At 36.4% G+C, this 24,187-nt stretch overlaps 1 protein-coding gene and 1 pseudogene across 3 annotated transcripts; one reads left to right on the forward strand and one right to left on the reverse strand.

Annotated features, from left to right (window-relative positions):
- Positions 1-10,447: 10,447 nt before the first annotated feature.
- Positions 10,448-15,948, reverse strand: LOC107766961 (glutamate dehydrogenase A). Of its 3 annotated transcripts, none has more exons than XM_075227739.1 (10): positions 15,746-15,948; positions 15,366-15,457; positions 14,860-14,973; positions 13,341-13,562; positions 13,158-13,232; positions 12,740-12,856; positions 12,377-12,627; positions 11,471-11,546; positions 11,298-11,384; positions 10,448-10,785 (listed from the first exon to the last, which is right to left on the reverse strand). In XM_075227739.1, exons 3-10 carry the CDS (start codon positions 14,887-14,889, stop codon positions 10,600-10,602), a joined length of 1,044 nt encoding a protein of 347 aa, XP_075083840.1. In that variant the 5' UTR covers positions 14,890-14,973; positions 15,366-15,457; positions 15,746-15,948; the 3' UTR covers positions 10,448-10,599. The 3 variants fall into 3 exon arrangements, with proteins under 3 accessions (XP_075083840.1, XP_016441365.1, XP_016441366.1); XM_016585879.2 differs by having other exon boundaries at positions 15,366-15,489; positions 15,746-15,910; XM_016585880.2 differs by having other exon boundaries at positions 15,366-15,475; positions 15,746-15,886.
- Positions 15,949-21,785: 5,837 nt separating this feature from the next.
- On the forward strand, positions 21,786-22,769 carry LOC107766962 (very-long-chain aldehyde decarbonylase GL1-1-like; annotated as a pseudogene).
- Positions 22,770-24,187: the final 1,418 nt, after the last annotated feature.

Consider the following 24,187-nt stretch of genomic DNA (forward strand, 5'->3'; position numbering starts at 1 on the left):
CTACTGATATAAACATTATGGTACCTTGTTGGGTTGTGGATGTATTGTTAGCAGTTGTTTTGGTGTTACTCTGACAGGTGGATAGGCCAATTACAGGGGAGACTCTGTCGAAAAAAGAAGTTCTGAAAAATTTGGGAGTTAGTAAAAATTTGGGTGATTGAGACATGCAAAAGAAGAGATAAATGTTATGTGTTTGAGGGCGAATGATCCTAAGCGAGGGAGAATGTAACACTCCAGAAATATTTTGGAGTACTTCAACACTATCAAGAAAGTTGAGGTGTGCGTAGGCACGAGTTGCTATAGACAGTTGAGACAAATATTGTGCGTTGTTGTGAAAAATCAGGCCTTTTTAAAATGTTGGAGTGAAAGAAATTGGTCTTAAAGTTTACAAATATGGATAAAAGAAATAATCTCATATGAGATGGTATTGTCGGGCTTGTCTTAAATGCGGTAACGGGGGATCAACCGTGAGTATTGCCACGTGGCGCCTTCTTGAAGTTCCTTGGAAGGGCGACGTAAGGCTAAGCAACCGATGTCAGTGCGGTTGTTGTCCGCCAATTGAGGTCCCCTCCGTACGCTAGACTAGATTGTCAGTGCCGTACGGGAAAACCAATGTCGTGAGCAATTGAGCAGTGAAAATGAGCAATTGATGATGAAAGCTGATGATTGTATTGATGATGATGAAAGCTATTACAAAATGCTATGTGGTGTCGAGGGAGAGAGACACCAGTACAGAGAATTGTTTGATTTCTTGAATGTTTGAATGCTTTGGTCCCCCTTAATAATGCTTAAAAACATAAACCAATATTACATGACTAGACCTATGAAAGTTGTAGAATCACACTGAAAATGAATGAAGTAAAACTACTTTATAATTATAATGAAAAAGACTTAGTCTTTTACAAGGTAGAAGCAAGTCCGATGGCAGCAACTTTGTCTTGAGCAACAGGGTCTGTGCGTGCATTGATGTCGGCGCGCGCGACACTATATATATCTGCCTGCGGCTGGGCGCTGGCGCTTGGCATTGGATCTGCGCGGGGGGCACTGTCTGTGCGTGCGGCGGTTTTGACAACATGATGGTTTGTGCGCGCGGAATTGTCGGTGCGCGCGGCATTGTCCGTCCGCGCGGCATTGTTGGCATTCACTAGCCGCTGGGCGCTGGCACTGATTATCGGTGGGGCGACAGAGGCGCATGCGCATTTGTCACTTGGCGCTGCTGAGACCACGGGGCCAACTGTGGCGCTAGGCGTCAGGAGGCTTGCTAGGATGCCACGGGACGCGTCCAAGGGGTCATGGGTCGATGATGGAAAGCAGCCTATGACAGTATATGTGTAAAAGTAAAATCATCAATTTGGTAATCTCAGAATAATTCTTAGCACATTCGAGGATGAACGTTTGTTTAAGAGGTGGAGAATGTAACAACTCGGTCGGTCATTTAGAGAATTTAAGTCCCGTTCGGCGGCGTAAGGCCCTGAGCAGCTTCGTATTATGTGTATTGACTTGCGTGCGTGGTTGAATTCAGTTACCAGATGATTCGGAGTGATTTGGGATACTTAGTCCCTAAAACAGAAGATTAAGTTTTAGGATTTTGACCGTGGTCGGAACTGTGTGAAGACGACTCCGAAATGGAGTTTCGTCAGTTCCGTTAGCTCTGTTGAGTGATTTTGGACTTAGTAGCGTGTCCGGACTGTGAATTTGAGGTCTGTAGATGATTTAGGCTTCAAATGGCAAAAGTCAAATTTTTAAAGATTTGGACCAGAAGTGGACTTTTTGATATCGGGGTCGGAATGTGATTCTGAGAGTTAGAACAGCTCCATTATGTTATTTGGGACTTGCCTGCAAAATTTGACGTAATTCCGGGTTGGTTTGATAGATTCCGGCACGAGTTTCGAAGTTGGAAGATTTGAAATTGTTTAAGTTCGATTCATTGTGCGATTTGTAATTTCGGCGTTGTTCGATGTGATTTGAGACCTCGAGCGAGCTCGTGTTGGGTTATGGAACTTGTTTGTGTGTTTAGACGGCGTCCCAAGGGCCTCGGGCGTGTTTCTTTTGTGCTACGGGCCATTTCCTTCTATTTGTGAGCTGATGTTTTCTATTATCTGGTTTCCTTAATCGTGTTCGCGTCCATTCCTTCGCGTTCGTGAAGAGTAATTTTGGAGGATGAATTATTTGTTCTACGCGTTCGCATAACTCCTTCCGCGATCGCGGAAGCCTGCTTTTCCCATTCTTCGCGTTCGCATAGTAGTAACCTAGCCTTGAGCACTGGTACTCGTTACTCTTCGCGTTCGCATGACCTTGTTTGCGATCGCCGAAGTCTGTCTACTCCTTCTATGCGATCACATCTTCTTCTTCGCGATCACGAAGTGTGGATTTGGGCAGCAGATGATGCCTTCACTACGCGATCGCATCATTTCTTCCGCGATTGCGATGTACAAATACCTGGGCAGGCAGAATATATTCTCAAATCGAGAGTTAGACCATTTTTACCATATTTTAACTTGTAGAGCTCGGTTTTGAGCGATTCTTGGTGGGTTTATCAAAAAATTCGATTGGGTAAGTGTTCTTCACCTAGTATTTAATATATTCCATGATTTTATCTTCCTTTTTATCATTTAAATTATGTTTTGAGTTGAGAAAAATGTTGGTTTTTGAAGAAAATTTCAAAGTGAAAAAATCACGATTTGAGGGACGAAATGGTATCGAAATTTGATGATTTTAATATGGTTAGACTCGTGAGTGAATGAGTGTTCGTATTGTTTTGTCGGGTTCCGAGACATGGGCCCCACGGACGATTTTTAGAGTTAAATTTCGGATCTTTATAGAAAATTTGTATTTTCATATGGAATTTATTCCTACAATTTGTATTGATTGAATCGAATTAATTATGATAAGATTCGAGCCGATCGGAGTCGGAAAACTCGAGGAAAGGGCATACTACTTGACTGATTGAGCGCAGTTTGAGGTAAGTATCTTGCCTAACCTCAAGTGGGGGAATTACCCCTTAGGCATTGAGTCTTATATGCAATTTGTGTAATTGAAGGTCATATACGCGAGGTGACGAGTACGTACTTGGGTTATATGTGCAAATTATATTGGTTAAAATTCTTGGACGCCCTTATGTATTAAATAGAAAATTATTGGTACTTATTAAATCTTTTAATTGTCTTGCCTAAATTCTTATTTTGTTGGTTTTGTTTCTATATGATGATTTGATGGGATTGCTACCTTGATTCTTATGTGAAATATTATTTGTTGAGTTGTTCACTCCCGGATATATTTGTTAAAATTTTGTGCACACTATGGTCGAGCCATGGGCTCCTTATTATGGAAATTTATGTATTATTAAATTTGTGTTAAATTATAATATTTGAGCACTTGATGTGCAATCTATGATAAATTATAATAATTGAGCACTTGATGTGCAATCTGTGATAAATTGTAATAATTGAGAACTTGATGTGCAAATCGGTGATATGTTGTAATATTTGAGCACTTGAAGTGCAGTTTATGAGATGTGATATTGGCACGTTATTTTGTTGAGAAGTTTTGTTTTGGTGTTTGCACGAGGTTTCTGTCGTGTTCTATTATTACTATTGATTTATGCACATGTGGCGTGACAAGGCGGACTATATATATATATATATATATATATATATATATATATATATATATATATATATATGTGTGTGTGTGTGTGTGTGGGTTCGCGCATGTGGCGAGACAAGGTGGGAACATTATTGTGCGCGTGTGGCGAGACAAGGCAGACATTCACTTTACTATTGCACACGTGGAGAGACAGGGTGGGCTATGTCGGGGATTTGATTTGTGATGGCTTGGGGGCATTGTTGTTATTGTTGCATATTTACTTTTGGGACTACGAGGCGATACCTTGGGATTGCCCCTTTTGTTGATATTTTTCTATGGTTGCACTTGCCTTTGGTTATTTTATTTTTTTGTGATATGTAAATTCTTGTGTTCTTCCATGATGTATTATTTGATTTTATTATGTGTTTGTATTCCTTGTTGTAATGTGTTGGCTTTGGCTCTTGTACGACACTATGAGGATTTGTGTTTCTAGTTTTACTAATTTTTAAGGTTAAGTTGCATTGAATAAAAGAAATTATTGTAGGCTTTAATTCTTATAAGATTTACATCCAAATCAGCAACTATCGGGTGTTTTATTTTAATTGAAATATTATTTTCTCCACCCAAATAATTTCTAAAATAAATTCATTCCTTTGTTGATTTCCTACTTGATTTTTTTAAAAAAAAATTAAACTTACTTTATTGGGAATAAATTAATCATGTGGATCTTATATACATTAATATTATTGGCACGTGAGTTATCCGTGCAGTTGTGATAGAAATCTGGGCACGAGGTGCCATGGAAATATGAATGTGGGTTGACACCCATATTTTATGATTATGAAATGAGGTGTCACGGGGTGACTTTTAAATTGAAGAATTATATTTTTAAAGATATTTATTTGAAAGAGTTTTATATTCGAAGGATACTTATTTGAAGAAATATATTTGGAGGGTATTTATTTGAAGAGATTATATGTGAAAGACTTGTTTAATTGGCTGTACTTGTGTTCTTTCTTATTTGTCGGAGTAAAAATTGTGGTGTTCTTGCTGCCTTACTGTTTATATCACTGCTATTTGTTCTCCTTTATTTTAGTATGACACTGGTTATTTGACTAGTGAGTGTCTTGACTGTACCTCGTCACTACTCCACTGAGGTTAGTCTTGATACTTACTTGGGTACCGCTGTAGTGTGCTCATTCTACATTTCTGCACATTTTTGTGCAAATCCAGGTATTTGAAAGTCAGTTGATCATTAGCTAGTTGTGCGGACTGTTGCTATGGAGACTCAAGGTAAACCTGCTGCTGCGTTCGCAGGCTTCGGAGTCACCTTCTGATTTGTATTCATACTGTTTACTTTATTTCAAACAGTTGTATTTAGAAAATTTTAGCAAACTCTGTAAAGCTTATAGCTTGTACTACCGGTTTTGGAAATTTTAAAAGATTTGTATTTAACTTGTTAGATGTTATTTAAATAATGATGTCGTTTCAATTAATGTTAGGCTTACCTAGTTCCTAAAACTAGGTGTCATCATGATACCAAACTGACGGAAAATCGGGTCGTGACACTCACTCTCTTTCAGGCATGTGAGACACAAAAAATGAGTTAAAAACTGATAAATTTTTACACGTGCTATTGTTTAATTAAACACATTAGAATAAATTAAATTTAATTAATTATCATTATAACTTATACTTTTTTCGTTTTTCTTTCTTTTTAATATTTTTTTGTTAACGCCTAAGAAGGCACGATCAACCAAGTGCTCGCAAAAACTCCAAATGAGAAAAATAAAAGTTAATGTCAGATTGAAAAGAAGAATAAAAAAATTTTATTTTAGAATCTTGATTTGTTCATAAACCCTTGAAATATTATTTTTAATTTCTATGGTGAGCCTAAAAAACAACGAGGCTATAGTAAAATTTTCATTGTTAGGTCTTTGGCGGCTAAGAAATAATTAAAAAAAAAAGAAAAAAAAGAAGGGGCATCAACCATGGTGGATCCATAGCATACATCGTCGACATGTGGAATTAATGAAAAAGAAAGAGAAAAGAAAAAAGAACAAGAGAAAACGTAATAGAACACGAAAGAAAAGTACAAAGTCAAAAAAAAGAAAAAGAAAAGGAGTATCAGTCATGGTTAGTTTGGGATGAATTGCAGACACGACGAAAGAAATTGAAAAGAAGAAAGAGAAAAGAAGAAGAAGAAAGAAAAAATAAGATAAAGAGAAACCAAGGAAAAGAACACGAAAAAAAGGAAAAAATGATCTTTTTAATTAAATATATACGTGGAAGAGCGTGTATATCACTGCCTAGCAAAAAGTTGGTTGTCTAGTTTCAGGGTGGTATTTATTTTATTTTAAAAAAATTTAGAGGGGTAATAGGACCCCGTAAAAATAGGGTGTGTAGTTAGAAATATGGCCTTAGTTCAAGGGGTACTTATGCATTTTTCCAAGAATTAATTGAACAGCTAAAAAGAGTAGAAATAACTCCTAAAAAAGATAGACCTAACTTAACAAGAAAAACTTAAAAATGGACCTTTTTTTCTACCCAAACTATGCTTCTACACACTCGCTCTGATACCAGAGAGAGTGTATTTTCTTCAGATGGCTCTTGTAGTTGTGTTCTTTGTTCTTCATTCTTGCTCTTCTTATATAGCCGAGTCTTTGGAGCGGATTTAAAAACGGACTTCAAATATCTTCAGAAACCTTTCTTTTCTGGCCTTGTCGGGTACTCCATTGGGGCCCATCGTCACATGGCTTGAGCAGAGATGATTCCTTTTTATTTATCACTTTGTAATTATTTTTTCCACTCAAAGACTCTAGGGTCTTTTCAGCACTACTTTATGTCGTTTTTTCTTTTTTCATATTATTGTACCTCCTCTGCCAGAATGATTTTTTACCATTTGTCATCTTGGATTCTATTTTATTCTCAAAATTTTATTCTACGCGTCAAGATTATGTAAAGCTATTGAGTCGAAACTCATTTCCGAATAATCATTTGGATCCTGAGCATCTTGATAGTTTAGGTAGTTCTCATCTTCGTAATTATCATCTTCAGCTGATCTTTGGGACATTTCTAGACTGGGATTTATTTCTGGACTGAGATTTCTTTCTGGGCTGGGATTTTTGATAATATGTTTGTCTTGAAAGAATTTTTCTAATGTTTGCTTAATTGTATCTTTTATTTTATCATTTTTTCTTTTTTTGAAATTATTCCTTTCTTTCTTAATGCTTCTCCTTGTACCAATGTTCTAGGTAGTCTTCTTCTTGTTTGGCTCGGTCATTCTGGTCTGACTTCATGCGTGTTCGTATTTTATTTTCAATATTTATTGTTTGTACCGGTGTATGAGTAATATTTTTAAAAAATATCACTCCGTCTCTAATTAGCAAACAACTACCATTATTATGTAAAATGGAACTTAATCCTAATACAAAATCTGCATTTATATTTAAGTCTCTTACCCATATCTTGTCCACCTTGTAACTAAGTTTGTAAAAATTTAGAACAAAAATTTGACTATTTAAAATCACGAGAATTAGAGATAGATAGAAAAATGCAGTTTTTAAATAATAAATTTAACTTAGAAAAAATACCTAAAAACGAAATAGAAAAACTAATTAGAACTTTTACGGAAAAGCCAAAAGAACTAGAAATTCAAACAACTAAGTTAGTAGAAAAAATAACGCATCAGGTAGAAGCATTAAAAAGTGATATAAGTGCATTAAAAGAAACGATAGAAACACTAAAAAAAATTCTCTTTCATGAACGACCTAGACCCAGTATATAATAAAGGTTGATAAACAGTAACATAACTTATAGAGTCTGAAGCTATTCAATCCATATATTACAGCTAAAATTTCTGAAGATATGCGTCAATGTTGTTGATCTCAAACGTGTAAAATAAATAAAGCTTTATGCTCTAGTGTGCAAGTTTTTATTCAAGTTCAGTAAACTCTTTCGGGTTTACCGAAAGTGAAATCTCTCTCCTGTAAACATGTAAGTTACTGTTTTTATCTATAAATTATATTACTGTTTATTACCCCGATTTAGTTATAGCTTTATATTATATCCATGTCCTATATATTTTCTTAGTTGCTAGTTTGTACATGATAAAACAATCACTCTAAGTATATGGTTATATTTGTAATTTCTTAATAACTCTAATGGATTAACCTGTAAATTCCTAGGGGAGACCAGTTAAAGCCTAGTCCAAACAAAGACAAGCAAGACAAACATATTATCAAAAATCCCAGTCCAGAAAGAAATCTCACTCCAAAAATAAATCTTAGTCCAGAAATGTCCCAAAGATCAAGTGAAGATGATAATTACGAAGATGAGAACTACCTAAACTATCAAGATGCTCAGGATCCAAATAATGATTCGGAAATGAGTTTCGACTCAATAGCTCTACATAATCTTGACACGTAAAATAAAATTTTGAGAACAAAATAGAAGACAAGACGACAAATAGTGAAGAATCATTCTGGCACAGGAGGTACAATAATATGAAAAAAGAAGAAACGACATAAAGTAGTGCTGAAAAGACCCTAGAGTCTTTGAATGAAAAAAATAATTACAAAGTGACTAATAAAAAGGAATCATCTCTGCTCAAGCCATGTGACGATGAGGCCCAATAAAGTACTCGACAAAGCTAGAAAAGAAAGATTTTTGAGTTTGTTTTAAGTCCGTTTTTAAATCCGCTCCAAAGACTCAGCTATATAAAAAATAGCAAGAATGAAGAACAAAGAACACAACTACAAGAGCCATCTGAAGAAAACACACTCTCTCCTTCACCATTTCCTTTACCCAAACTATCTTCCATCCATAAACCTTTTTTGTAAAATATTTTTCCTATGTATGCGTCAGTATTGTTGATCTCAAACCTGTAAAATAAATAAAGTTTTATGCTTTAGTGTGCAATTTTTTATTCAATTTCAGTAAACTCTTTCGGGTTTACCGAAAGGAAAATCTCTCTCCTGTAAACATATAAGTTATTATTTTTATCTATAAATTATATTACTGTTTGTTACCACGATTTATTTATAGCTTTATATTATGTCCATATCCTATATTTTTTTTTTTAGTTTCTGGTTTGTACATGATGAGCATTCTAATTAATATCTCTGCTTTGTTTAATATATAGAGTCTGAAGCTATTCAATTCATATATTACAGCTAAAATTTCTTCATCTACACTGCTCATATTTTCTTTTTCTTTATATTTACCTCTTTGGTAAGCACATATTTTCTCTTCACTTTTATCATCGTATTTATTGGGTTTTGCTTTTAGTACTACTCCTCATCCTTCAAAACTTCCATCTGTTTCTATAATTAAATAGTCTTTTTCTAAGGGCATGTTTAAATCAGAAATATTTTTTATTTTGTCTTTAATTTTATATCTTATGTGTTAAAATGTTTTGGTCTCGTAGAACCTTTCTTAGCATATAAAGGCCTGCTATTTTGCCTAGATCTTTTATGATACTTCTTGCGTAATTTACTATTCCTAGAAACTTTTGTAATTCTTTAGTATTGTCTAATTTGTCGGGCATTTCTAAGGTTTGTTTTGCTATATGGGGTTGCAATTTGAATTGGTATTTTTTCTTTTCTTATTTTTGAATTTTATAAATATTTAAATTCTAAAATAATAACTAATAATTAATTTTAAACTAAATAACTAATTATATCATGTGACTTTTTTTTAGGCTGTCACTTGACTTAGTGTGGTACTTTTTCCCTTGCCTTTTAATAAGATACAGATTAAGTGAATATAAAAGCTTTTTTTCATCACAGCTCTCGTTCTTTTACCCTAATAAAATATACAACAACTAAACACATCGCTTTCTATGGTGCAACCATAGCACTCAATTGGATTGAAGACACTCATTGCAAGCTTTGTGCTCTACCTGTATTCGTGGAACTAGTTCTATCCTTGTGTAGTGGATAAACTTTTGACTTAAAACTAACTCATGTCACGAACAAATCCAAAAGATAATTAGAAAAGAATTATCTTAAAAGGTTTATGTTCAAAAGATGTGGGATCTTGACACGTGCACATTTTCTAAATAATATCTCAATTGGATAATCATGGGATATTAATGAACTTATTACTCGAAAATCAATTATTCCAGTGTCGTGTTGCATCCAAAACCAAAAAAGATATTCTATATCCCACGCTTTTGGAAACAACTTCATCTTCTTGGATTGGACTTTATATTAATACAATTGAAAAAAGTAAGAATATACATCTGATTCTCTTCAGAAGGACTAAGAAATCATCACATTAATCCTAGATGCATCCCTAATTATGAGTCTGTTTTGATTGACTTAAAAAAAATGATTTTTCAGCAAAAATAACTTTTAAGCCAAAAAACAAGCAGTTTTTAACTTATTTTAATCACTTTTTGATTTTGCCAAATATTGAAAAAAAGCTAAAAAAAATTTAAAAACTAATTTGATCAGCTTAAAAGTCAATCCAAACACGTAGTATGTTACGTTTTGTTAAATGGGAAAACACATAGGTTCCACACTTCCAACCTAAAGTCATTTACTCACTTAAACTTTCACACATAGGAGAATTTAGAGTTTTCTTTTTTTCTTTTATTGGATTGGTGATTATTAGTTTGTTTTTGCGGGTTTATACATAACTAAGACAAAATATGGTTATGACATTTTAGGGTGGTAGACAATTTCACCTCGAACAAGAATAGGGGGTGATAGATCGCTTGTAAAGTTAAAGCGTGTAAATGACTTTTCCGAACAAGTTTAGGATGCAAATTACGTTTTCCTTTTGTTAAATACAATTACACAACCTTAGTTAATAGACATCTATTATGCTGGAAAATGAGGGAAAACAGTGAGTTCCATGGAATTAAAAGATCAAGGGCTCTTTTATTTATATGGTTGACTCAGGAATATACAGCATTCCAGGTTATAAAATTAGACCATTCTTACAAAAAAAGGTAAATGTTCAACTGAAAAAGAGGAAAGAACATTTAGCTGCAACAGAGACATACAATTATGCTTCCCACCCTCTTAATTGTGTGGCTCGGGCAACACGGTTCACCCCCAGTGTAAAGGCGCCCATTCGAAGATTGCAGTTATGCGACTTACACATGTTCTTGAGATTATGAAAGGCTCTTGTCATGTATTTCTTAAGCTCCCTATTGACCTGTTCTTCATCCCACATAAATCCTTGAATATTCTGCACGTCGAGAAAGAGATTACAACTGATATCCACAATTCAAGAGCCCTCTGATCTTAACATATCTCGGCCAGAGAACATGTAAATTTTCATATTCTTTCAGAGAGAATGCAAAGTTGATAAAGAACATATCTAAACACCTCTTACTAGAGGATTGACAGAAGCTATACCATCTAGAAACAACTTGATCTACAAGATTTTACGGGATTGGCTTTACATTGTTGTCACTTGTCACGACACGTGTGGAAAAACAACTTGACTTGACAAAGATTAGAGAATATATTTACTCTTAATATCTTAGGAACAGTCTCTCTACCTCCCCATACCTCCCCAGGATAGGAGTAAGGTATACGTACACACTAGCCTCCCCAAACTCTACTGGTGGGATTTCGCTTGATTTGTTTGTTTGTTTGTTTGTTTGTTGTATCTTAGGAAAATATCATTGAGCTTTACATAATAGTCAAAATAACCCTGCATGTAGATTTGGGGTGTCACATATAGATGATATTTACCTGAACCCATTCAAAATAGCTAACAGTCACGCCTCCAGCATTGGCATATATGTCGGGAAGTATTACAACTCCTTTCTTAGACAAAATCTGCATAAGGATATTAATGTGTTACAACTTACAAATTTTATTAAAGTAATCTAACAGATTTGAAAATTCTTTTTCTCAGGTCTTACCTCATCAGCATCTGGATCAGTGGGATGATTTGCCGCTTCTACTATGTACTTGGCTTTGACACTATCAGCGTTTTCTCTTCAGAAAAAAATAAGAAAAGACAAGGTCACAAGGACAAATTAGAACGCTCCAGTAAGTACAATAAGTTATATCTGATACTAATATAGTCTTTAATCTGTTCTGTCGGCTTTTGTCTTCATCCTCAGTTTATGTCACCTTCACATTGACCAATTCTGTCGGGCATGTGAAAAGGAGAAGCCTAGATGCCCCAGTTAAGAGGTGCGAGCAGTTGACTTTGGCGTGTATGAGAAGAGGTAGAGGGCGAACTAAGAAATATTGGGAAGAGGTGATCAAGCAAGACATGTCACGACTTCAGCTCACCGAGGACATGACCATTTAGGGTGTCGAGGTCGAGAATTAGGGTAGAAGGGTAGCAGGTAGTCGGGCATTTTTCCGACTCTTACTAGGTTGTTTAGGGCTAGTCTAGTAGTATCTTGTCGTTATTCCTAGATTGTTAGTATTACGGCTACTTCTTACTATCTTCCGCTTCAGTTTTCTAGTATCCTGTCGTGGTTACTGCTTGTTGCTATTGCTCTCCTCCATTTATTTTTTCTTCTAGTTCTTACTTTGTTGTTATCAATTTTCTGGTTACCGTTGTTGATATTTGATTGTTTTTATTCATCTTCTCGAGCTGAGGGTCTTTCGAAAATAGCATCTCTACCTCCCCAGGGTAGGGGTAAGGTCTGCGTACACACTACCCTCCCCAAACCCCACTTGTGGGAATATACTGGGTTTTTTGTTGTTGTTGTTGTTGTTGTTATTGTCTCGTCAAAGATGCAAATTCCAACAATAAAACAATTTCGATTAACAAAGATGCAATCTTTTAGATGCAAAACAAGGTTTTGTACCTGTTCAAAACTCCTCCTAAAGCGCAGGGTATAAGAACATCACACTCCTGTGTAAGCAATTCATCTGAACTCATTGCATCACCGCCACTGAATCCAGCTAACGTCCCTGTTGCTTCTTTATGATTAAGCAATGCAGGTATATCAAGACCGTTCTGATTCTTGACTGCTCCTGTTATATCACTAACTGCAACTACCTTCCCACCTCTCTCATGAATAATCCTCGCTGCCCATGCTCCTACGTTTCCAAACCCCTTAACAATGCAAAATGCATTTAAAACATCATTTCAACTGACTTTTGAGCAATAGCATGGGCAGAGGAACGTAATGGACTGTGCTCGAATTGAAGTAATAAGGAGATTTTACCTGAATTGCAAAAGTCATATCCTTAATATGCTTCCCATACTCAGCAAGTAAAGCTTCTGTAGCATAAACAACACCACGTCCAGTTGCAGCTTCCCTGCCCAACGAACCCCCAAGATCCTGAGAAAAATAGTGAAAAAGGGTAACTAACTGATTAAATTCAGGACAAGTCCAAAATGTAACAGTAAAAGGGCAGCCCAGTGCACTAAACTCCCGCTATGCACAGGGTTTCGGGGAAGGGCCGGACCACAAGGACCTATTGTATACAGCCTTATCCTGCATTTCTGCAAGAGACTGTTTCCACGGCTCGAACTCGTGACCTCCTGGTCACATGGCAGCAACTTTACCAGTTATGCCAAGGCTCCCCTTCCCAAAATGTAATAGCACATTTGGAATTTAATAGTATACTGCAAAAGCTTACAACTGGTTTTCCGGTGACAATAGCAAGAGAGTGACCATGAAATTTTGAGTACTCGTCCAAAATCCAAGCCATAGTCTGTAGTAGGAAAGCATCACATAAGCATATTTGTTTGTTTTATATTCCGAAGCTTTTACAGAGAAGAATATGTTAACAAAGTTACATAAATAGAACTGTATTACTAACCTGGGCATTAGTACCCATATCAGGTGCAGGAACATCAGTATTAATTCCAATAAGGTCATGAATTTTCTGGGTGAAAACACGTGTAAGGCGCTCCAATTCGCTCTTACTTAACTCTTTTGGTACGCAGCCAATTCCACCCTTAGCTCCCCCATATGGAATATCGACTACAGCAGTTTTCCAAGTCATTAGTTGAGCAAGAGCATTCACTTCATCAAGATCAACCTTGTAAAAGAAATTTAAACTATTTCAGTGTAAAGTCCATCACTAGAAACAGCAAGCCGCTGAAGTATATCATACTGAGGCAACCAACACAACCAGGAAAATCAAATAAATAACACCACGGACTGGAATATTACGTTGAAATACAAGAATCCGGTATTAATAAACACCTTCAAGCAATCTTGAATTTGCCTTATTGATACAGACAAAGGAAGACACGTCGCCCTTGTTAAAATACATAGTAAGAAAATAGCATTGTTGATTTCTCTGTCTATCGAAAAACCAACATCCTTTAAGAGAAAACTGACTTTTTAATGATTAAACAGGATTGCCTATCACATTAGAATGCGATGAAGTTACTGGATTTTTCTGAATGCCTTCATACCTTATTTCTTTTTCGATGATTATCTAGAATTTAGAGGATTTCTAAACATTAGACAACATTTACACTGGAATTTCATATAGTATATTGTACTCACAAAAGCTTGTGTGAACCACTTCTACTCATAGTTGAAATACATATAAACACAAAAGCCATTTCCCTTGCATTTACAGATCAAACTGGACTTGCGATACAAAGTGTTTTACGAAATCAGAGTTGGTAAGTTCTAAGCATATTCCTTCTAAGTTTTCCACTTCTCTTCTTTAGGTAGATTACCTCCTAGATCTCTTTTTATTTCTCATCACTTACAATGTCCCTCTCTTTCTTCTCAATCACCTCTTATTTCGTCACTTACAAATTAACTATTTGTTTAAATGACATATCCGATGTTTATCACAGTGCACGAAACATCCCGCATTCACGCAGTGTCCGGATAAGAGTCGCATCCTAAGGGGTATGATGTAGATAGTTTACCCTAATACAAGCATTAGTGGCTGCTTCCACGGCTCGAACCCGTGACCTAAAAGTCACACAGAGACAACTTTACTATTACTCCAAGTCTCCCCTTCATATCCGATGTTAATCCAACCTAGAAAAAGTTTTTACGGACAACACACTAAAGGGAATGCTACATTTGAATGTCAAAGCAACTACTGAGTTCAATCAGAATGGAAGGTAGTTCATTAGATCTATCTTTAGCCCAGAGGCACTGGTTCGAGTCCAGCTCCTGAAAATATTTTTAGTCATACAAATCTCTATGCCTTTGTAACGGATAACCGTTGCATTTTACTGTTCAAGCACAAACTTTCCCAAGATTACTACAAAAAGAAACTTATTACTGTTGAAATTCAATCAACCTGAATACAAGCAATAAGTTAAGCTTTCAATATAAAGAAAGAATGCAAGGAAAAAAATAACCTCAGGATGGTATCTGATTCCTCCTTTCATCGGCCCACGAGCATTATCATGTTGCACTCTAAATCCAACATAGGAAACTAGCGTTCCATCGTCCTTGGGAATTGTGCATTCCACCTGATCAAATACTAAATTCATCAACATATCTGCTCCATTGATAAATAAATAAATGCGCCCACCTTCTAACAATTTAAACTTTTAAAGTAAACAATTACACATTTTGATCTGGTAATCCCAACAAATAAATAAAATGTCCACTCTTTGATATTTTTTCAGTGAGACAGTCACACATTTCAACTAGTTTCATCAAAATTTTGAGAGTAAAAAAAAGATAAGTTATCTCGACTTCTTCTCAAAAAGATAGAGCAAAAAAAAGGGCAGCCGCACTCAAGCGACTGACGTAGACAACCTAGTCTAAAGTAAACATTAATGGCTACTTGCACGGCTTAAAAAAAAAAAAAGATACAGCAACATTGCACTAATGTACATCACTTAATTCCTCATGTTACCTTAATTTCTCTAAAAGGGATCAAAAGACTCTTCTCAAGTTTGGAGTCCAACCCAAGAATGCGAGCTGCTTGGCGAAAGTTACGGTTTGTAGCTGCAAGTGCATTCATAGCTGCTTCTATATTACTGAAAAATCAAGAATACCCAGAAAGCAACTAATAGTACTTGATCAAAAAATGACAAAAACAAAAGTGGGAATTGCTTAATCTTGATTCTTGAAATAGTACTAAAAAGGAAAATTATTAGGCAAGTGAAAGTCAACTAAAATTTTGGAACTTAGGTGTTGAGATGAAGAAGTTAAAGAAAGTGAAAGGTGATCTATATATAGCAAATTTGATCTCTTTCCAAGAATAGATATCAAAATCTTATGTGCATGGTCCACCTTTTATGTAGCAAATTTGATCTTTGCCGAGGATTACGAGAAGCACGAGGTTTCCACCTTTCACCGCTAAGGTACATCGTCCTCCTTTTTTTCCTCTATTTTACCGAGTATTGAGGACATATTACGATTTGGGGCAAAATCTGTTTGTTGGACTTGTTTGTTTGAAATACAAAAAGATTGTTTATAGGCTTTAAGCCAATATTAATTGGGATGTTTATCTTCCTATATATTTAATTATATGGGCATATACAATTTACCAAGTATATACATTTTATGAACTAAATGAGATATCAATTAATTCCTATAATCTCGCTAACGTGCTAACCTACTCCCCCCACGTTTCTCTATCCATACCCCCCACGTTTCTGATACTCTCTCCCTCCATTAACGCTCTCTCCCATTTTGTTCAAAAAACTTTTATAATATCTCTCTCAAACTTTTTGATTTCTCTCTCAAAACCCTATGAAATCAGTATCAACTTCAAATTTTCCTTCCCTTACGATAAAGAAGAAAGGATTTCCGAAGAATAGCCCTAAAAAAGCTAATATTTGTGATATTCCTACTTTTGATTTGGGTATTTTCTCACAAGATTCAACCAAAAAAAATAGTGAAATTGAGACATGCAAAGCCAGAGACAAAGTCCAAACTTTCCCTTCATGAAGCTAGGGCAGAAGCGCGAACAAAATTAAAGCATGACATGGATGCTGGTGAAGCTTCGACATCTGCTAAATCAGTAAAGCGGAAGGGCAAAGAAATTGCTCGTGATGATGATGTCGTCGAAGAAGAAGTTATCCCAAAACCTGCAAAAAAAATCAAGTTTCTCCTACTGTCAAACCTTTAAAAAAAAAGGTTCAAAAATCTCCTAAAAACATACCCCAATAGTCAGTAGAGAAGGTAAAATTGTAGTACTTACAATTTTTGCTCTCATTTTCACCACTGACCTATTTTTTGTTTTTATATATTTGTTGAAATTTTGTATACATGGTGTATATTTGTTGTTGGTTATCAACTTTTCTACATCTTTCTGCAAATTGTAGATTTATCGTACATTATTTGAAATAATTTTGTTAGGGAATGTACTATATGGTTTAGTTGGTTTTATTGGTTATTTTTTGCTCTATTTGTAGATGTTAGCTTTATTTTTTGTAAACAAATTATATATATCATGTGTAGTTGTTAGTTTCTACTTTCTTGCTCTAAACATAAATTTGTAAGTGCATTTGTAGCTTCAATGTAGTTCAGTTGTTATATATGTTTACTAATTTTGTAACTTATTTGTATGCAATGTATTAATGTCTTTCTGGCTGTAGCTAAAATATAGTAAAATTGTTATTATTTTATTTTTTGGTCTTAAACATGTTTTATTAACTTATTATTTCTTTTGTTGCAGAATCAGACATTTTCTGCACCACATGATTTTGATTATGGCATCAGTAGGTTTCAGACATTGTTCGACCATGTTGTTCTGTCACGACCCGAAATTTTCACCTTCGGGGCCGCGATGGCGCCTAACATTTCACTTGCAGGGCAAGCTAATGTTAGAATATAATTAGCCATTTTAACACAATTTTAAATTTATTAATAAGAAAGAAAACAAATGCGTAAATAAAGCCTGAAATAAAGTGAATAATCCATAATAGACGCGATATCTAAATACCATCCCAGAATTTGGAGTCACAAGTGTATGAGCTTCTAGAATAATACAAACAAAGGTCTAAATAAAGTTCAAGCTATTTGAAATATAATACACAGCTGAGAGAAGATAGAAAGGGACTTCAGAACTACGAACGTTGTGCAGTTATACCTCAAGTCTCTACTGGTAGCTGTATCCGGGCAAATCTATAGTACGCCGTTGGGATCAACTCCGAAATCTGCACAAGAAGTGCAGAGCGTAGTATCAGTACAACTGATCCCATGTATTGGTAAATATAGAGCCTAACCTCGACGAAGTAGTGACGAGGCTAAGGCAGGTCACTTACATTAACCTGTACGCAATATTATTATTATTATTATTAATAATAATAATAATAATAATAATAATAATAATAATAATAATAATAATAATAATAATAATAATAATAATAATAATAATAATAATAATAATAATAATAATAACAACAACAACAACAACAACAACAATAATAGAAATAAATCAGGTAACTCATTTTAACAGTTGAAGTCAACTCGGCAGTCATAACCAATTATTATTTCAATCAATCTCCGTTGCGGCGTGCAACCCACCCCAACAATATAATTCCTCAATAAATTTCCGTTACGGCGTGCAACCCGCTCCAACAATATAAACTTAAATAAATTTATTGCGGCATGCAATCCGATCCCCCAATATAAACTTTAAAATAACTCTGTTGCGGCGTGCAACCCGATCCCCCAATATATTTATTTTTATTTTCGTTGCGGCGTACAACCCGATCCCCCATATATATTAACAACTCTTAAATATAATAAAAATACTCCAATAAATACCATGTTCAATGAGAAATTATTAAGCATCAAGGCATACAATAATTATAATTCATTTATGAAACAAACAATGACAAGTAGCAATTAATTGTGAAAATCAGGGAGAAAATAGGCAATATAATATTTAATATGCGAAATGTCAAGTAGCAATTAAGACACATAAATCAAATAAGCATGTGACAATTATTACATAATTTCAATAATTAATATTTGACAAGGAATAGGAGAGAAATAATTATTATAATAATTAATTTGTATCTTAAAACAATTTAAATAATTAATTGACAAAGTATAGGCACTTGTCACCTTGCCTATACATCATTGCACATGAAATTCACATAGCAAATAATTCAAGGGTTCTATTCCCTCAAGTTAAGGTTAACCACGATACTTACCTCGCTTCGCAACCAAATTCAAGTTTTCAATACACCCTTGCCTCGCGAATTAGTGTCTGAAATCTTCAAATCTAGTCATAAACAATTCAATATATTCAATACAAATCATAGGAATTAATTCCATATGAATTTACTAATTTTTCCGGATTAAAATCCGAAATTTATTTCAAAAATCAACAGTGAGACCCATGTCTCGAATCCCTGAAAAACTCACAAAATTCGAACACTCGTTCAGATACGAGTTCATCCATATAAAAATTATCGAATTCCGACATCAGATTGGCTTTCAAATCTTCATTTAACATTTTTGGAAGATTTTATAAAAATCTGATTTTTCTTCCATAAATTCACGGATTCATGATGTAAATGAGTATGGAATCACATAATATAATCAATATAGGATAAGGAACACTTACCCCAATGTTTTCCCGTGAAAATCGCCCAAAATACCCGAGCTCAAAATCGAAAATGGTAGAAAATGGGACGAAATCCCATTTCCAGAACTTAAGTTTTGTTGTCCAGATATTTAATCATCGCGATCGCGAGAATTCGTTCGTGATTGCGTAGAACTATTTCTTCCCAGGTCCATTTTACTATTCGCGATCGAGGGAATGGCTTCGCGATCGCGAAGCACAATTCGCACAGGCTGCCAATTTGCACTACGCGAACGAGACATCCCATACGCGATCTACACCTAACGGTCTCTCACCAACCGGAATATAAGCAAGGCTGCTCATACTCACAACCTTTCTACTCAAAGCATCAACTGCCACATTAGCCTTTCCGAGGAGATACAAAATGGTGATATCATAGTCTTTCAATAACTCCAACCATCTTCTCTGCCTCAAATTAAGATCTTTTTGTTTGAACAGATACTAAAGGCTACGATGATCAGTAAATACCTCACACGAGACACCGTAGAGGTAATGCCTCCAAATCTTCAGCGCATGATAATGGCTGTCAATTCTAAGTCATGAACAGGATAATTCTTCTCGTGAAATTTCAATTGTCACGACATGTATGCAATCACCCTGCCATCTTGCATTAATACTGCACCAAGCCCAATGTGAGATGCATCACAATATACTATATAAGATCCTGAACCTATGGGTAATACCAATACTGGTGTCGTAGTCAGAGCAGTCTTGAGCTTCTGAAAGCTCATCTCACACTCGTCTAACCATCTGAATGGGGCACCTTTCTGGGTCAGTCTAGTCAATGAGCTTGTTATAGATGAAAACCCTTCCACGAACCGACGATAATAACCTACCAAACCTAGGAAACTCCGGATCTCTATAACTGAAGTAGGTCTAGGCCAATTTTGAACAGCCTCAATCTTCTTAGGATCCACCTTTATGCCTTCTACCGATACAACATGCCCCAAAAAGGCAACTGAGTTTAACCAAAACTCGTATTTTGAAAATTTAGCATATAACTGATTATTCTTCAAAGTCTGAAGCACACTCCGAAGATGCTGCTCATGCTCTTCTCAATTGCTGGAGTATATCAAGATATCATCAATGAATACAACCACAAAAGAATCGAAATAGGGATTTGTAACGACCCGATCGGTCGTTTTGAGCTATAGTGCATCGTTCGGCAGTTTGAGGCCATGAGCAACTTCACTTCAGGTATTATGACTGGTACGGATGGTCGGAATTGAAATTTCGGAAGTTCAGAGTTGATTTGAAAAGAAATTTCTTATTTCGGAAGCTTTAAGTTGGAAGAATTTACTAAGGTTGGATTTTTGAGTAAATGATCTCGGAATCAGGATTTGAAGGTTCCAATAGGTTCGTATGATGAATTCGGACTTGGGCGTATATCCGGATCGGGTTTTAGATGACCCGAGAGCGTTTCGGCGCCTATTGTGGAAGTTGGCATTTTGGAAGAATTTCATAAATTTGGGTTGAAGTGCATTTCAATGTTATTCATGTCCGTTTGGTATTCTGAGTTTGAGAGTAGCTCTGTATGGTGATTTTGGTATTGGGAGCGCGTCCGGAAGTGGATTCGGAGGTCCGTAGGTCATTTTGGAGTCATTTGGCTAAAGCTAGAAATTTGAAGGTTTTTGAAAAGTTTGACCGGAAGTGGACTTTTGATATCGGGGTCAGAATCCGATTCCGGAAGTTGGAGTAGGTCCGTAATGTCAAATGTGACTTATGTGCAAAATTTGAGGTCAATCAGGCGTGATTTGATAGGTTTCGGTATCGAATGTAGAAGTTTGAAATTCTAAAGTTCGTTAAGCTTGGAATGGGGTGCGGTTCATGAATTCGACATTGTTTGATATGATGTGAAGGCTCTACTAGGTTTGTAATGTGTTTTGAGACGTGTTGGTATAATTGGTTGAGGTCCCGAGGGCCTCGGGTGGATTCCGGATGGTTAACAGATCGAGTTTGGACTTGGAAGAAAAGATGAGGCAGCTGATATCTAGTGTGATCGCTCCTGCGCAATAAGGGCCGCAGGTGCGGTTTGGGCGAAGCTGGGCAGTGACTACAGGTACGAAGGGTTGTCCGCACCTGCGAGGTCGCAGATGCGAAGGTGCGTCGCAGGTGCGAGAGTGAGAGAAGAATCTGGGAGCGCAGGTGCGAGGGTATGTCCGCACCTGCGAAGGCGGAGACGCGAAAGGAAATGCGCAAGTGCGGAGTCAAGCTAGGTAGAGGGAATGCGCAGGTGCAACGTTATGACCGCACCTGCGATACCGCAGATGCAACGAAGAGGTCGCAGGTGCGGAAGTCGGGACTGGGCAGTGTCTCCTCTAAAGCGAGGGTTTGGCCTTATCTCATTTCATTTTCGCCCATGGGAGCCAATTTTGGAGCACATTGGAGTGCCATCTTCATCAATCATAATAGGGTAAGTGCTTTCTTCACAATTTCGAGTTAAATACATGAGTTTATATGTATTTGAACATAGCAATTAGTATAAATTATGGGATTTTTGGTAGAAAACCTAGAATTTGGTATTTTGGATTTTGACGACGAATTTGGGCATGGAATTGGAAATAAATCATATATTTGAGTTCATAAGGTTATGAGTAATGATTATTTTCGAAAATTTTCGGAACCTGGGCATGTGGGACTCCAACACCCCCTTTCATCTTCTTTCATCGTCTTCGACTCCAACATCCCACCTCTCTATGTTTTTCTAGTTTCCTTGAATCTAAGAATGAAAGAGCACCAGATTTTGTGTTTCTAGTACATATTGTTGATATTATGGCATCAATGCATACCCCGTTTTTGTTCCGGTCATTCAGCTCAGTGCCTTTCTCTACAAGGCTCTTCTTGTTACCGATATGGCCTTTTGCCTTTTTGATCGTGCTTAGTATGTGGCTGAAGTCCAAGGTTCTTTTGATCAGCTCTTACAACATACGAGGGAGACGGAACCAAAGTTGGGTTGTGCCCAGGGCTGGTTTTCAGTATTTCTTGCCCTTTGCTGCAGAAGGCATAAATAATCTCATTGAAGAAGCTATTCTTAGGGCTGATAGACTCGGCGTCAAGGTCATCAGCCTCGCTGCTTTAAACAAGAATGAAGCTCTAAATGGCGGTGGAACACTCTTTGTCAACAAGCATCCAAATCTCAACGTCCGAGTAGTCCATGGGAACACCTTAACAGCTGCTGTGATCTTAAATGAGATTCCTCGAGATGTGAATGAGGTCTTTTTAACAGGTGCTACTTCTAAGCTTGGCAGAGTCAGGGTTCTGATGCTAACTCAGTCCACTGAGAGGTTTATGAAAATATAAAGAGAAGCTCCTGCTGATTGCCAGAAGTTTTTGGTTCAAGTGTCGAAGTACCAAGGGGCTAAACAGTGTAAGACATGGATACTCGGCAAATGGGCTAATCCTCGAGAGCAGAGCTGGGCTCCATCTGGAACTCATTTTTATCAGTTTGTGGTTCTTCCTGTCATTCCCTTTCGCAGAGACTGTACCTATGGCAAATTAGCAGCAATGAGACTTCCAAAAGATGTCACTGGCTTAGGAACTTGTGAGTATACAATGGGAAAAGGCGTAGTTCATGCTTGTCACGCGGGTGGGCTAGTGCATCTTCTTGAAGGTTAGACACACCACGAGGTTGGAGCCATCGACGTTGATCAGATTGATGTTGTGTGGGAGGCTGCATTGAAGCATGGTTTGAAACCCTTGTATAATTCAAGATAGTGAAATAAGGGTGGCATGTGGACCGGGTCCGGTCCTAAGTGGGCTTATAATGAGTATTGTTATAAATTGGATTATAATGAGTATTAGAGTATATATTTATGTATTTACTCATTTATTGACTAGTTTTGGAGCGTTGGACATCGATTTGAGTTGTTTGAAGGGCTCGGGAGCCGGTTATGGAACTTCGGAGCGAGGTAAGTCTCATTTCTAACCTTGTAAGAAGGAATTAACCCCATAGGTGAATTAAATAAATGTTTGTACCTAATTATGGGGGCTACGTACGTACGAAGTGACGAGAGTCCGTACGTAGCTACTATATTATGCTATTGTGCGGGTAGTTTAGGAATCGTATCATACTATACTTGGAATATTTGTGCCCTTACTTGCTAATATAATCACTTAGTCATGATAGGAATTGATAAAAGAATTGTATAAGGTTAAATTCACTTACTTGAAGGTTTGTATGAGATACTTGACTGTAAATGAGAAACTTGTATTTTCTTGAAAATAATTGTTATTTGTAGATCGGGCCGAGCGCCTCAGTAGTAAATAGATGCATATATGGTTCACGTGATTCGACCCTCTGGCAGTGCACAATTTAAATATTTGTTGGATCGGGCCGTACGACCTCGGCATGATTTGCGCATGCTTGTATTGCTTGCTTTGAAATTTATAAATAATGATATTGCCTCCTCGGCCTGAGTTAAATGGTTAATTAATGGGAGATAGATTTGGAGATTTCTTAATTATGAAAGAACTGCTTACTTACTTCAAAATATTGAGCTTGCAGCCGTTCATATAATCCATACTTAATTATATCAGTGATATCTCATTTATAGCCCATAGTAAGTGTCGAAGTCGACCCCTCATCACTACTTCTTCGGGGTTAGGCGGGATACTTACTGGATACGCGTCAATTTACGTACTCATACTACACTTGCTGCACATTTTTGTGCAGGTATATATATATGTTTAGCGGCCTTGTGGGCGCATAGGCGCGATTATGGCGGGGACTTAGGTGAGCTGCACTCTATACGACACACCGCAGCTAACAGAGTCTCCTTCAGAGTATTGTATTTTCTTTCGTGTCCAAGTTGTAATCCAGACAGTTATTGTATTTTATTTTAAATTTCTAGAAAAGGCTCATGCACTTGTGACACCGAGTTCTGGGATGATTATGGGATGTTCAATATTGAAATTGGAAAACATTATTATTATTCTATAAATTCATCGTTTACTAGATAAATTAAAGTAAATTTACGATTTCAAAAATATTAAAATGATAATTTAATTAACTATTTAGTGTTGTCTTGCTTGACAGTGGTGTCCGGAGCCATCAAAACCTTTAACGGATTTGGGTCGTGACAACATGGTATCAGAGCACTAGGTTCACTTAGGTCTCACGAGTCATGAGCGAG

This window comes from Nicotiana tabacum, chromosome 13, assembly GCF_000715075.1.
Source record: "Nicotiana tabacum cultivar K326 chromosome 13, ASM71507v2, whole genome shotgun sequence".
Taxonomy (NCBI): domain Eukaryota; kingdom Viridiplantae; phylum Streptophyta; class Magnoliopsida; order Solanales; family Solanaceae; genus Nicotiana; species Nicotiana tabacum.